Here is a 15269-nt window from a genome sequence, read left to right on the forward strand (position 1 = left end):
AGAAATGTGTCCCCATGCCAAGCTGGCTCCTTCAAATACAGCTAGAGGTACAGACAATTGTCTAAAAGGTCTTTTCCTTCTTAAAAACTGATTCCTGAGAATAGAAGATCCAGGTGAAGCAGGAATAGGGCCTTCTCCACCGCCCTCCTAGCTTTCGTCATCTTAGAGAACACCGTTTCTTCTGGGGAAAATGTCTTCCTTACAAACATTCCAGAAAGTAGTAACTTGACCAAAACAAAGCTGCTCTGGGGGAATCCCAAAGCGTAATGCGAGAACTCATTTTAAAAGAAAAATACTCCTTCTCCTGTGTGATTTACAGCCTTAGAAACCCAGTAAGTTGAGTTTGGTACATATCAAGCCCCAAAGTATATATCCACAGACCCATTTAAGAAACATCTCCACACCCCCACACACACACACACACACTCTCTCATTTTACTATCCCCCCAACAGTCTTGGAGTTGATTAACTTGTCCAGATTCTCACAGTAGTTGCTGGCAGAGAAATGCAAACCCAAGGTGACTCATTTCAAAGGCTTTCCAACCCTCCCTTGAAATCTGTTGTGCCAGAGAATGAGGCTTGAAAGAGCTCAAGGAACCCATTGGTCCCTTTTACCTCCGTCGTTTGCTGGATTTCCAAATGAGCTTATGTTTGGGGAAACCAAATGAGTTCTCAAGCTAAAGAGAGTTCTAAGAGCAGTCCTGTTTGACAGTGGAGGACCTTCAGGGCCTTCCAGTTACAGACTGGCTGGCTTCTAGAACATCTCCTTCCCAGTTTCTGTTCAACAGACTGAAGGTTCCAGGCATGTGCTCAATTTAGGCACAGTTAATCCAGTGCTGAACTCTGTTGCTACAAGGCAGCTCACCCACAATATTTGTCAGTCTCTTACTAGCTTTTAACTTACTAGATTTCCATAGTTTGTAGGACAAACTGTGTATCCTCAATATGGATGGAGGCTATGAATGCTTCTTCATAGCCTGTGTCCCAACACTCTGTTAAATCCGAGTGAGCAGGAACAGGCTTGCAGCACACACTCCAAAGCTGCCAGGAGAGGCCCAGCCCAACCCAGCTTCTTAGTGGGAAGAGCTTGGCTCCTTGGCTGTGACGGAGCTGGATGTCCATTCTGTCACTGGTGCACAGAGGGGGCTGGACCTTCTCCCAGTGTGCCCTTGAATGACCTTGTCGGCCCTGACTGGGAGCTGAGCCTTCAACATAGTCATGGCTGGGAGTGCCAAGAGGAACAGGTTAGTGTTACGAAAGAGAATGTTAAGGAGACATCTCTTGTCACTCTGTAATTGGGAACCAGGCCCAACCCAGGGTTAAAGAGGAGTTAGGACTCCACATTCTGCAGACAGCTGCGTCTCACTGAGGCCAGGTGGTTCCCAGGGCCTCGGAGGAGGGGTGCAGCTGCCCCTCTCACCACCAGTCACCACTCCAGTCACACACACCATCACCACCGCGCTGCTCAAGGTTAAAGGCCCCTGGCCACTCAGTGATACTGTGGCGTGTGCCCAGAATCCCCATTCTTCAGCTCACTCTTCAAGAAGTGAGTTTCGAGTTCTTCGGGCACTTAATTATAGGCGAGAGGGCACAGCAGGACACACGCACGCACGCCCCTTTCTTCTGCCTGCCTTCCCCTGGCCTGACACACCTCGTGAGCAGAGCTCCTTAAGAGTCACTTCGCAGAGCAATAGCATCCATCGCTCAGTGCCAAAGCAAATGCTTTAAAAATAGCACTTTAGGTATTAACTGCTAACAGGGCAGGAATTGGCTGCTTCTGGCCACGATTTGCACTTAGGAATTTTTTTTAAAGCTGCTGCATAGCAGCTGACCTTTGATTAAAGTTTTAGGTTGGTTCTCATGCATACTCTGCCAGCTGCTCGGGTTTTATCCTTTACCTTTCCTTAGGCGTCTACTTCAAGGCACCCTGCACTCAGTTTGGGCCTAAATTTTATGTCGTTTAAGGGGCTCTTTGTGGAAGGTGAATGACAATGATCTCTGCAGTGCCTCGGCCCTAAGGAGACATTCAGAACCCAGGGGAAAGTGTAGGGTGTGTGATTGCTGATTGAGAGCTAAGGTAAGGTTACATAATGTAGCAAATCCTGGCACAGGGTAGGGTGGGATGGGGGTGTTACTTCTTTTTTTTTTTATCTGTATAGTTTTATATTTCACTACAATTTTCCATCTCTAAATATTATGAAAATATTTATTTTCATATTTCTTTTCATATCTAAATATTAGTAAAATCATGTATGTGAAAGTGCTTCGTTAACTTGCTGATATGATTTGTAAGATTTAGGGGTGTTACTTCTGAGCCCTATCTTTTCCACTTAACGTTTATCAGAAACTTCTCATTTCAATTAACAGGGCGGGCCCCTGTGGGTTCTTTTCTTTGGTGGTTCAAATTGAAAGCATAATTAATCTCAGAGACTTTCAGTGGGGGAATTGTCAGCTAATGATACCTCCTCGGAGATGCAAGGGCAACTCCAGCCAAGGTCAAGCTCACATATGGGAAGCTGATTCCAGTGAATACCAGAACCACAGAGTCCAATGCATATCAACCCCAGAGGGCAGAGGAAAGGACACAGGATCTCCCAAACTGGAAATCTTTATGGAAGCGGACGTACGTCCTTTGTCCCTTAGAATAGCCAGTGGATCCAAACTACTGACCTTTCAAACCACACCTCCAGGGCTCCTTGCACACCTTTTCCCCATTGTTTTCACATTGGGTGCACTGATGAAGGCGTCTTTAGCATCCCTTGTGCTTGGCCTTGTCCAATTGCATGATGGGATGGAGTGTGAAAGTGAGGCTGACCCTGTGCAGGGGAAGCCTTTCCAACAAGATGTCCCCATAGGGAAGACGTGCTCAGCTAGGGTTCATTTGGCTCTGGAAGCAGCCCTGGCACTGACTCGATGCCCTGAGCAGAGATGGACCTTCACCACAAGGGTCCAATTTGCCATCTGCAAAGGCTGGGGTATATCAGCAGGATCTGGAGCCAGAGACCTTATCGTGGATGGATTTATAAACCCCCGGCCAGAAGAACTCACTGCCTGACACTTTCCTGGCCAACCAGCTGTTGGGCTAGAGGAGCAGCCTGGGGCCCTCAAGGAGAGGATATTGCTGTCCGAGAACTCCAACATTGCCAGGAAACCTAGCTGCTTCCTGGGGCTTGGGTTCCTCATTAGAGAAAGGATGGGTCCTTACAGGGAAGATCCCAAAGGAAAGATAACATATGTGGCTCTCCATTCCCCAAGAGGGAAGATCTTGAATAAGGACCCAGGAGAAGAAGTGGCAATTCAGTGGTAAAAGTCTTGCCTTCTGTGTATTGGGTTCAGTTCCTGGCCTGTGCCCCTGAGCCACTGCCCACCTGTCAGTAGAGGCTCACATGTGACTGTGATGCTGGACTCACATCAGTGGGGCTCCAGGCCAAGACAGGCTGGGAGGAAGGGCCTTGGGGTCTGTGCTGGGAAAGCCGTCACTGAACAGTCCAACCCGTGGTCGAGCATGGAAATATGACTCAGGAGCAGGTGGTATTTTATTCTGTTGTGTTAGTTATCACAAGTCAGGACCAACTTGGATGTCACTACAGCAACAATGCTAGCAGCTTGTCTGACCTCCTGCTGAGCCCTCTGGTCACCGGGAGGTGGCCGCCCAGTGTGTTCTTTAGAAAAGGTAGCCTCGCCGCTCAGCCGGGACCCACTGCAGCATGGACCCCTTGTGTGCCTGTCCCTGGAAGCCCTGGTGAAACTGCTTCCTAGGGAGCAGCCCATAGTTGGATAATCTACCTCGCTTTCTGATGTTTTCATGTGGAACAGAGTGATTCTGCTATGAAACCGAAGAGAAGGGCGGAAAGGGAAATTGGCCAGAGCACAGAAGACCATCACCTTTCCACAGCCCAGAACGTCCTCCCACCATCCAACGTGCAGCAGGACTCTTCTCCTGGGAGTTCTTCAGCCGCTGGACTGGACAGACAGTGGTGGGTGACAGCGTCGGATAGAAATACCCGTCCCACTCTGCACTGACAGAGGAGCCGCAGTAAGGCTGGGCAGTCCCATATGTGTCTAAGCTTAATTCCTTCGATTCTTGACTACAACATAATAATAGCGTTAATCCTACAGAACCTTGGACTTTCTTGGTGCCTGTCTTTTGAAAAGCTTATGGAGATTCAAGTGAGCTCTGGTGGCCTAGTGGCAGGAAGCTGTGCTGCAATCCTAAAGGGATGTGGTTCGAGGCCACCAGCTGCTTCGCAGGAGAAGTATGGGCAGTCTCCTCCCGTGCGATTATCTGCCTCTGAAAACCCACTGGAGGTTCAGCTGTGGGTCGGTTCTGACTGTGGTGCCCACAACAGTCTCACAGAGAGATTTGAGGAAATTATGTTACAGACTCTAAGATACTTCAGTACCATGTGCTTTTGAACACACTGGGGTGGTTTCTGTATCTGCAGAGCTTTCTGTGTGCCAGGCAATGTTCTAGAAACTTCACCTGTGGGCGCCAGTGCACATCTTGAAACAGTCCTGCAAGGAAGCCACTGTTCTCTCCATTCAACAGGGGAGGTGTAAAATCAGGAAAGGAGTGCATCTGGGCTGTACGCTTTCACCACAGTTATTCATTCTTTGTGTGAGGAAATCCGAGAGGACAGACCCTCTGAGGAAGACTTTGACCTCAGGTTCGAGGAAGCTTCATGAACATTCTGTGCTGTGCAGATGACACTGTCTTGCTTGCTGCAGAGGAAGAGGACTTGAAGTACATACTGATGAAGGCCAGAGCCTCCAGCCTTCTGTATGGATTACGCTTCAACAGAAAAGAAACAAAAATCCTCCTGACTGGTCCAATAAGCAGCATCCTGATAAATGATAAACAGAGAAAAGATGGAAGCTTCCAATGATTCCTTTTTATTTGTATCCACAGTCAACACCTCTGGAAGCAGCAGAGGAGAAATCAGAGGGTGAGTTGCATTTGGGCAAATCGGCTGCAAAAGGCCTTTTTAAGGCTCAGGTGCATCTTGGTCTTTGAACTGATGTCATCTTGGGGTCAGCACAAACAGGAAGTTCCCCAAACTTTGATGAGTTTTTATTGGCATTTCAATAATGTATCTGTGCAACCAGTTGAACTCAATCTCCACCCACCTTCCCTAAGATTGAACAAGATATTAGAGTCTTTCCAGCACAGAAATCACCACCCAGGGTTCACCTGGTCAGCATTACACAGATTCTAGTCACTGAGGAAATCCCAAGGACTTAGCGGCTATTTTTCAGAAACATGGACCAAGACCAGACTCTTGGGGAGAGTATTCATTGCACCCATCCCTCACACACATGGTTGCACACACAACACGCATACACAGAGATCTTCTCAGAGTTCTGGAAAAGAAACTTTGCCCATATTGTGTAAGGTCTAGGGGTTCATCCTTGAAGACTATGAACAAATTCCCAATTATCTCTGAGCTTTGGCTTTCTCGCCTGGAATCATATTTATATCTTATCATAATACTGCTCAACCTTGTTATAAACTCAGATCACATAAGAAGCTTGTGAAAGTCTAGGTGCCCAGACCCTACCCCAAACTAATGAGATGAAAAGCTTTGGAGGTTGACCCTTACCTTGACTGCTTCTTCTCTTCAGAGGTCTCTGTGTGAGAGGTCCTCAACTACCTTCTGATTACACTGGGTTGGGATCCAGCAAGAATCCCAAGATACACAATCTCTAGGTTACCCAAAGCCAAGCTTTATGGCACTTAAAAATAGCCTTGTGGATGTTTATACACCTCATTTTAAAATAAGGAAACCTTAAAATGAAAGTTTAACACTGTAAACTAATCCAGTTCTTGTATCAAGAAAAGAGCAATAGATGATATCACAGGGTTGGAATCAAGACCACAGTGTTACCAAACCAGACTTATTTTGGAAACTGTTGCAAGAAAGGTCACCTGATGTGTGAATGGGGCAAGGTAGATTCTTAGGTTCTCAAACTCAAGTGAGAAGGGAAAAATGAAGGTGATTTCTGGAGAGAGGTGTAGGGAGAGTGAGAACCAGGACGACATGGGGCAGAGGGGCCGAGAGAAGGAGCAGAACATGAAAGAATTCTCAACGACCACAGTATTTCATTGAAGACCTGGTGGTTTGACCTTTTTTTTTTAATTGTTGTTCCTCTTTATTCAGATGCATTCAACCAGATGTTCATTTTTGATCTTGGGTTTTGATGAAAGGGGTCCTCTGGTAAATCCTGCCCCAGCCTCCTCCAGCCCTTTGAAAGTGAATCCCTAATTATAGGCCCTATGTGAGATTTCCTCAGTGAAACCAGCAGCTGTAGATGTGGCACCACACTTGTAAAAAAATTAACTCTGTTGCCATAAAAAGCCACATTGTTAATTGCTTCATTGACATCTGGCTATAGCAAAAACGCCCATTTGCTATTTCATATTAAAAGGCAGTGCCGTGGGGAGAACGCTGGGCTCGAAGGAGGTGAGGCTGGGATTCAAGCCCCCATGCGGTTACCCAGCGCCTGTGCCTCTGTCTCATTGCTATCAAGTCAGAACTGACTCACAGCTGACCCTCGGCAGATTGTTAGAGGCTGTAAATCACACAGGAGGACATCGCCCATCTTACCCCCATAGAGCCACTGGGGGATTTGAACCAACCACCTTTGACTTGGGTGGATAATTTGCTATGCATTCGGCCTCCAGAACTTGCTAGTGCCTGTGAATTGGGGCAAAATATCTCATTTGTCCTGGGCATCAGTGTCTGCTCTATGGAATTGCCACTCTCGGCTTAAAAATTCTGTTCTGAATCTTGAAAAGATAGTATACTTTTCAATTGCAACTAGCCTTTCCCCAAAATGTCATTTTGCCATAAAATCCTGTTGTCATCAAGTCAGTTCCTACTTATAGTGACCCAGTGTGACAGAACTACCCCATAGGAGCCGTTTATGAGGCTGTAAATCTTTATGGAAGCCAACTGCCACCTCTTCCCCCCCACTTCCCGGAGCAGCCAGAGGGTTCAAACCACCAACCTTTTGGTTAGCAGCCAAGTGTTTAACCATTGCACCATCAAGATTCCTATTTTGCAATAACCTGACATAACTGTATGATGCAACCAAGATCCACCCACTGATTTCAGCACCTCCACAGTCTGCTACCAGGACCTTCTCTGTCTTGTCTTCCAGTCAAGTTTGCTGTGGGCTCTGCAGTTCTCAGCTGCTGTGGAAATGCAGTCAACCAGTGCTCCAGTTTTCACATTTCAATCCCGTTTTATTCTTGAGAAGTTTGGATCTGAAATGTGTATTCCTGAGTAGGGGCTGTTCCATACTCGGTGGTTGTCTGCAGTGGAAAGCTGTCACGGCCAATCAGTAGAGCAGAGACTTGTGTCCCAGGAGGGCGGGGAGTGGTGAGGCCAGCTGGCCCAGGCACCTACAGCTCACTCCTGCACTGGATTTGGGGCCGTCTCCACTTTGGCCCCTTGTATTTCCTTTCCCTGCTGCTTGCCTCTTGGCTGTCTCTGGCAGCTCTCAGAGTTCCTGGGAGCCTTTGCCTCTGCTTTGCTGTTCAACTGTCCTGTCACTGTCCCTCGTTTACCCCATTGCTAACTCAAGTTGACCATCTTCCACAGAGCCTTCTGAGTGTTTGCCTTCCCATATTCCGGTCAGCCACTGTGTGGAGGCCATTTCTTCTGAGCCTCTAGAGTATAAAATAATTGTTGTTTGTTGTTAGGTGCCATCGAGTCACTTGTGACTCATAGATCCTATGTACAAGAGCCCTAAAACCCAGCTCTATCCTGTGCCAACCTCACCGTCTCTGACACACCTACTCCCATCACCCCAGTCACTGAGTCGATCCATCTCATCGAAGCTCTTCCTCTCTTGCGCTGTCCCTCCACCCTCCCAAACATGTCATCATTTGTCCTTCTTGTGGGCAAGTCAAAGGGCAGGTAGAGGAGACCGGCTTTCCCTGTTTCGCTCCAGCTCCTGTATTTAAATCCCAGGATCTTCTGGGCAGGCAGACGTTTCCTTGTTTATAGCTTCCAGATGTGCGGCTGCTCGAATGAACGTTTTCTGAGTTCCATGAGAAAGCAAAGTAGCAAAGCAAAGTCATTCTCTACATTTAATAAACCAGTTTATGACTCTCTTTTGTGATCCAGTTAAAAATATTTTTTAAATAATCTCTTCACGAATAACAAACCACCCCACAGTGGAATGGCCTAAAATCACCAAGCTCTGGTGGCCTAATGCGTAAGAAGTTGCTCTGCCAATGCTAAGACAGGTGCCCCAAACACACCAGCTGCTCTCGGGAGACAGGTGAGCAGTCCCCTCCTGTGTGATTTACAGCCTCTGGAAAGCTGCTGCAAGGTCAGCTGTGAGTCAGATTGGACTCAAAGTCAATGAGAGAAAATAGCCAAGCTCATTGCTATCATTACCATCTATTCAGTTCTGATTCATGGCAGCCCCGTGAACACATAGAACAGAGCAGAACTGCCCCATAGTGTTTGCAAACCTCTCCAGAAACAGAAGGCCGCACCTTTCTTTCTAAGAGCAGATGATGGATTTGAACCTGTACCTTTGGCTTAGAGGCTTAATGCTTTAACCACAGCATTTCCAGAACACCTTCCTAAAACGGCAGCTGTGCATCAATCCTCCTAATTCTCCAATCTCGATGAGGGTTAACTGGACAGATACTCTGGTCCTCGTGGTGTACACTTGGATTGAAATATCTAAGATGCCTTCTTCATTCATATGTTTGGCTTCACAACTGGGCCACCTAAACCCTGACCAAGCATGTCTCCACATGACCCCTCCACATGGCTGGCTTGGACTTCCTAACAATATGGAGATCTCAGAATGTTGTCGTTGTTGTTGTTAGGTGCCATTGAGTCGTAGACAACCCTTAGCAATCCTCTGAACAAAAGACGTGAACACTGTTCATAGAGTTTCTGGGGGCAAGCCGTTTCGGAAGTGGACGCTGCTCCTGCTTCCAAGCTTGTTTTTTGGTTGTTGTTGTTTTTTTTTCAGGTGTGATACTTTTTATTGCCAAGCTTGTTTTAATCGGGAAGCTCCACCAAACACTGTGTCCACCATGGGTAACTGTTATCACATTTGACACATCAGTGTCACAGTGCTCAGCTTCACGGCAACCACGAGTGACCTCTGTACAGCAAGTGGACAGACCAGTGCTGTACTGCTTAGAAGAATGTTTGACAAAAAAAAACAATTTAAACCAGGCCTGAGGGCTGCAGATTAAAATCACCCACCTTGGACTTGGTAGCATAACTTTCTGTCCACTAGGCCAACATAGCTCTCTCTGTGTGTGGCTGTTATTGTTGTTAGGTGTCGTTGAGTCATAGAGGACTCGTAGCGACCCTATGAACAAAAGACCTGAGCACTGTTCATAGAGGTTCCAGAGGCAAGCAATTTCAGAAGTGGATGCCACTCCTCCTTCCAAGCTTGTTTTAATCAGGGAGCTCCACCAAACACTGTCCACCAGGGGTGACCATTATCACATTTGACACATCAATGTCACAATATATATATAGTGTCACAACAGCCAGGAGATACCTCTGTACAGCAATGCACAGACCAGTTCTACACCACCTAGAAGAATGTTTGACAAAAAACAATTTAAACCTGGCCTGAGGGCCGCAGATTAAGATCACCCACCTTGGGCTTGGTTGCATAACTTCCTTTCCACTAGGCCAACGTAGCTCTGTGCTGAGGCTTTTATTGTTAGGTGCCATCAAGACTGGTCTCGGAATAACAGAGTACATTTTTGCGTTGTGACTGAATTCTAGCCTCCAGAGTTGAGCTTCTTTAAAGGCCCCAGCTAGCCCAGTGTCTCTTTTGCTACATCCTATTGTTGAACAAATTGCCTCCGGAAACTCTATGAACTTTGATAAATGTCGATAGTTGTAGAGGGGCTTCAGGTCTTTTGTTCATAGGGTCGCTATGAGTCGTGCTCGACTCAAAGGCAATCAACAACAACAACATTGTTGAAGCAAGTCAAAAAACTAGATTAGTGGCCTAGTGGCAAGAAGCTGCACTGCAATCTCAGAGGTGCACGGTTCGAATCCACCAGATGCTCTGCTGGAGAAGGAGGAACAATCTCCTCCTGTACCAGTCAGATCTGATTTGACGGTACACACACAAAATAATGAAATAAAATAAATTTTAAAAAAAAAACAACTAGATTAAAAAAAATCCCAAATCAAACCATCTCCCATCGGGGCAGTTCCAACCCACTCCAGCCTGCCATCGACTGTGTAAGGCTGTAATCTGGACAGGAGACTGGCTGCGTCGTCTTCCTCCCACGGAGTGCTGGATCCAGACAGCACTCGCCTTTCAGCCCAGCACTCGCACTGCATCACTGGGCTCCTAGACTTCCTTTCTCAATGCAGAGAACAACATGCTGGCACAGTCAGAGAAGGAGTTTGATGGCAGCTGTTTGGGATCCACCATCATCTCCCTGGTTGATTTTCTGGTCTTCTCTTTTCACTCTTACTGGAATCATGCAGTCTAGAGTCACAGAACAAATAGAAATTAGCTCCATGGCTTAGCCACCAAACCTTTTCTCAGCAATTGTAGGATGCTTTGGAAAGACATTGTTGTCCACCATAGGCAAGAAAATAAGCCACATCATTTCAGAGTCCCATTGGCTGCCGTGGGACATGCCGTTAGCACTAAGATCAGTTGAGCACTTGCTATTGGTTGGCCCTGTGCTTATGCCCTTTCTATATAATATATTATTCAATTATAATGATCTCTGTATGATTTCAGTGGCTCTTTCTGGCTCGGTAATGGAAATACAGTCCAGCAAAGTTGATTCTTAACATCCACAATCTTCAGCCTTAACCCTCTTTTAAGCATTTGTTTTGTGGGGACACTTATTATATGTTTCCTTTTCATCTCTCCTTTCCCAGAATCCCTTTTATCTACTCCATTAACAGAACACTTTGTATGCCATTATGAGGGATCTGTCCACTTGAGTCCATTTCTCTCCCCCACCCCAGGACCATCATCCTCTTACAATAGATTCCAGTGACGTGGATCTGCCGGAAGGCCAGGGAGCACAGAAACTCCAAGGTGGAGAGGACTCAGTTCTGGGGGAGCAGGCAGTGCTGTGCAATCCCACAGCCACACACTCAGCTGGCGCCCTCCCACACCCCTCAGAGCAAAGGATTCAGGCTGAGACAGCACAAGAGAACACCTGGCTCCTTACCAGGCCCACAGTGTGCACCGTGTAAACATGTACTCGGGGTAATGATGGCTTGTAATATTACTTATAACAAGAGATCACGATTATGTGAATTATATACTACCGTATAGTAATAAAAAGACAGTGTCTATCATATAAGTAATACCGTCTTGCTTATTGTAGTAGTAGTATTGGTGAAGAATATTGATCTACCATGGACTGCCGGTAGGACACGCGAGTCAGTCTTGGAAGAAATGCAGCCAGCATGCGCCTTGGGACTGAGGGCGGCCCCCAGCCGTCTGCGCGGACCCAGTAACTGTAACTCTCCTGCGGAGTCGAAATGGTGAGGACGGCGTAGGAACAGGCAGAGTTCTGCTCTGCTGCACGTAGTAGGGTCACTCTGAGTCAGAGACAACTCAAGGCTGCCTAGCAGAACACAACCAACACAGACTCTGGCTTGCCTGCTTTGGACATCATCAAGAAAGGGACAGTGTGACAGGTGAAAGAGAAGATCGGGGAAATCCTTGGTGAGGTGTATTAGTGTCACAGTAGTTATGACCTCAAATGTACCGGCCGGGGGGCATGAAGATGGTGAATGCCAGACACAGGGAAGGACTGCGAAGGGACTTTTGGAGAGCAGCATATTATTGGCTAGGTTCTAGAGAGCAACACGTCTTTGTGTGGACCACAGTTGCTTGTTTCCTACTCAGATCAAAACACCAAAGGCATACCAATACCGTGCGTGCATGGTTACAGCAGCAACCACTGCTCTGTTTTAAAACTGGTTGGAAGCCCTGCTTGGGAGTGACGAACTTGGATATTTGGCCGACGAGAAGCCTGAGCAAGATCTTGGGGCTGGCTGGTTTCTCCTTCCTGCTTATAGTAAAACATGAGAGGAAAGAGATAGACTTGAACATGAACTTGATGGGGGAAGAATTTGGGGCGGGGTTAGAACTGTGCAAAATGAAAGCAAAAACTTAGATGACTCTGTGACACAGACAAGGCCACGTGTTGTAGCATTTTCACTACTGACAAAGGCTCCACTGTCTTTTGTTAAAGGAGGTAAGCCTGTGACTAATGGTTGTTGCTCACTGTCACTGCAGAAAGCCCTTCAGCTCAGTCTGAAGGAGGCAGAGGAAGAAGGCAAGATTGCCATTGGCCTCTCAGAATTGTCCAGGTGGAAGAGTCAGATAGCCATCAACTTGTTTCCAGGGTGTTGAGCAACCAATCATGAATGCGAGGGACTGCCTGAAAATGAGAAGGTGGGGCTGGCAAGGAGTAGTAGAAACAGGATGAGGTGGGCTAAGGTGCTGGGGTTACCCAAAGCTGAGAAGGACAGAATTGCTGTTCAGGTAGGCCTGAAATAGCAGAACTGAAGCCCATGGCCAGCGGTTCTCCATTCAGAATCCAGAGGTCATGGCCAATACCCTGAGTGTAGAGTAAATCACATGGAAAGGAATTTGCCCATCTTTCTGCATGGACAGCTGGTGGGTTCGAACCGGGTGCCTTTGAATTGACAACTCCTTACCACTAAGCCACCAAAGCTCCTCTGAATGAGCATCTAAGCCAGCAATTCCATTCCTAGGTATCTGCCCAAAAGAACTAACAGCAGAGATTCAGGCAGACACTTCACTGCAACGTTACTCACAATAGTCAAAAGTTAGAAACAAGCCACCAGTGTCCACGAACAGATAAATGGAGAAGCAAATGTGGTATATACATGCAATGAAATCGTTTTCAGCCATGGGATAAAGTTCTGTTTTTCCTTTTTCTTTTTTAAAAAAAATATTTTATTATTTTTGTGTATGTGTACCATCAAATCAGATCTGACTGATACAAGAGGAGAATGTCCCTCCTTGTCCAGCATAGCATCTGGGGGATTTGAACAGTGCACCTCTGGGATTGCAGTGCAGTGTCTTTCCACTAGGCCATGGAGAGCTCCCTGGGGATAAAGTTCTGACACATACCATACCAGAAAACATTAAGCTAAAGAGAAGACATAAGACACAAACGGACAAATATTATGTATGGCCCTTCTTAAGTGAAAAGTCTAGAATAGGAAATTGTCTGGAGACCAAAGTTTACTAGTGGTTATCAGGACTAGGGAGAGGAGGAAATGAGGAGTTATTACTTAAGGGGTAAAGAATATCTTGGTTATCTATTACTGGCCTAATAGAAATACTACAAGTGTATGGTTGATTTTAACATATTATGATGGTATTATTGCCTACTGTCGGTTGCAACTTGATGGTAGGTAAATAACAACAACAACAACAACATAGGAACTCAATGTTCAACTACCAGATCATTTTCCACCTTTCAGAAATTACTCCCTTTTTCCCCGTACGTCAAGCCCCTACTGTCTGTCTCTATGAATTTGCCTATTCTGGACAGTTCCTAAAAATAACATCTGCACTTTTAAGTTACCATTTCTTTTATTTTTTTTCTCCCTAGGATCCTAAACACTTCAAGTCCGAGAAGACAGGCCGGGGACAGTTAAGGGAAGGCTGGAGGGACAGTCATCAGCCCATCATGTGTTCCTACAAGCTGGTGACCGTGAAGTTCGAGGTCTGGGGACTTCAGACCAGAGTGGAACAATTTGTGCACAAGGTGAGTGAACACACATCTGTTCCTGGCGGTGCGTCCGCGGCAGTTTTGTTCTAGAAATTGCTCGTGAACACTGATTTTATTTCATTAGCACACAGCCAGCCTGTTCAGCTGGGACAATTCTGCTCCTCTACTCAGGGGCGCAACTGAGACCCACAGACGTGCCCACGAGCACTTTTAGAGAATAGGTGGGTTTGCAAATATGGAATAATGAGGACTGTCACCAGCTCAGTCGGAGAACAGGATTCACAACAACTGCAAAGGTGTCAGCATCTAGAAAACACATCTCTTAGAAAACTGCTCTTATGAATGGCTTTCATTTTCTCCTAGTAATAGAGGTTGGATGCTTCATCTCTCCTTTGTGGGTAAGTATATTTCAGGGAATTGGTGAAATATAATTCTTACACTGGCATGAGGCTAATCTAATTCAAGGCAGAGAAGTACTAGGAAGAGGCCAGAGGACTTAACCTGGGCGCAGCCGCCAGGGATAATTCTCACTCAAAAGATCCTGCAAATGGAAGCACCTACAGTAACAGATGCTCCAAGAAACAGAACAGGAAAGCAGAGTCCCATGAGACTGTGCACCTCAGCACTGCTGCAAGTTTAATAACCCTGGTACCCCCGAATTATCAGCAGCAACCTCAAGTCAGAGATTTCAATTGTCAGGTCCTGTTCTGCTAAACCACTGACTTTTGTAAACGTTAATATGACTTGCAGCCTGCTGGCCATTTCACTTGGTTTCCATGAATTTGACGTCTCAGCACTCAGGGGCGTGTGACAGCTTGGCTCCTTGCTTTCGTTACAGAGCCTTTCCTCCTTGCAGATCCTTGTAGGGGGAAGAAGTTGAAAGCACAATGTCGAGCAGGTGCCCTGTGTAGCTCCTCCCGCTTTCGTGAAAAGAAATGCTGCCAAGTTGACTCTACACTCCAGATAGAAAACCAGCTGTTTATTTTTCCATTTAAACACTGACACAGAGAAGCTTTCAGAAATGCTTTGGAGGGCGTTGGGACTGGACCCTAGCACGCTGAGCTCTTTGGAACTTGCATTTGTTCACTTGATCTGGAGGCCAGTCGATAACCAAGTAGATCTTACGTTTCCATCCAGAGAATAGCTGTGTCTTGAGAACCCTCAAAATTTAGCCTCATCGTAGTCTCAGACTCCAAGGGCACATAGGAGAGCTTTGAACTTAGGTTTGCTTTTTTTCCACAGAGATAAGTGCCGACTGAGTGTTTGCTTGTGAGCTCCCACTCCCATTGTGCCCAGCCAGGGTGGGCTGGGGGCAGAATTGTAGGAATCAAGCCGTGGAACCTCCTGTTTTCCGGCATGACCCCATCATCGGGCAGGAAGACGGTCAGAGTTCCCCGCTTCAGCACCATGTCTGTCTAAGACTGTCTTTGCTCAGTTTCCACAATGTTTTTCCTCTTGCATCTTTTTTACCTCAGATGACCTCTTTTTGGTAAGAGGTCCATAGTGTGTTTTATTTTCT

The 15269-nt window shown here is 46.6% G+C and overlaps 1 protein-coding gene across 1 annotated transcript in view; it reads left to right on the forward strand.

The window, feature by feature from the left end:
- PITPNC1 (phosphatidylinositol transfer protein, cytoplasmic 1) overlaps window positions 1-15269 on the forward strand; it is a 163459-nt gene that overhangs the window by 129300 nt on the left and 18890 nt on the right. The window contains exon 6 of the mRNA XM_006886271.1: window positions 13631-13786. Within this exon, the coding sequence (XP_006886333.1) occupies window positions 13631-13786 (156 nt within the window). The remainder of the gene's footprint in view (window positions 1-13630; window positions 13787-15269) is intronic.

The sequence above is a fragment of the Elephantulus edwardii genome, unplaced genomic scaffold, assembly GCF_000299155.1.
Source record: "Elephantulus edwardii isolate Elephantulus edwardi_28Jun2011 unplaced genomic scaffold, EleEdw1.0 scaffold00048, whole genome shotgun sequence".
In the NCBI taxonomy this organism is placed as follows: Eukaryota; Metazoa; Chordata; class Mammalia; order Macroscelidea; family Macroscelididae; genus Elephantulus; species Elephantulus edwardii.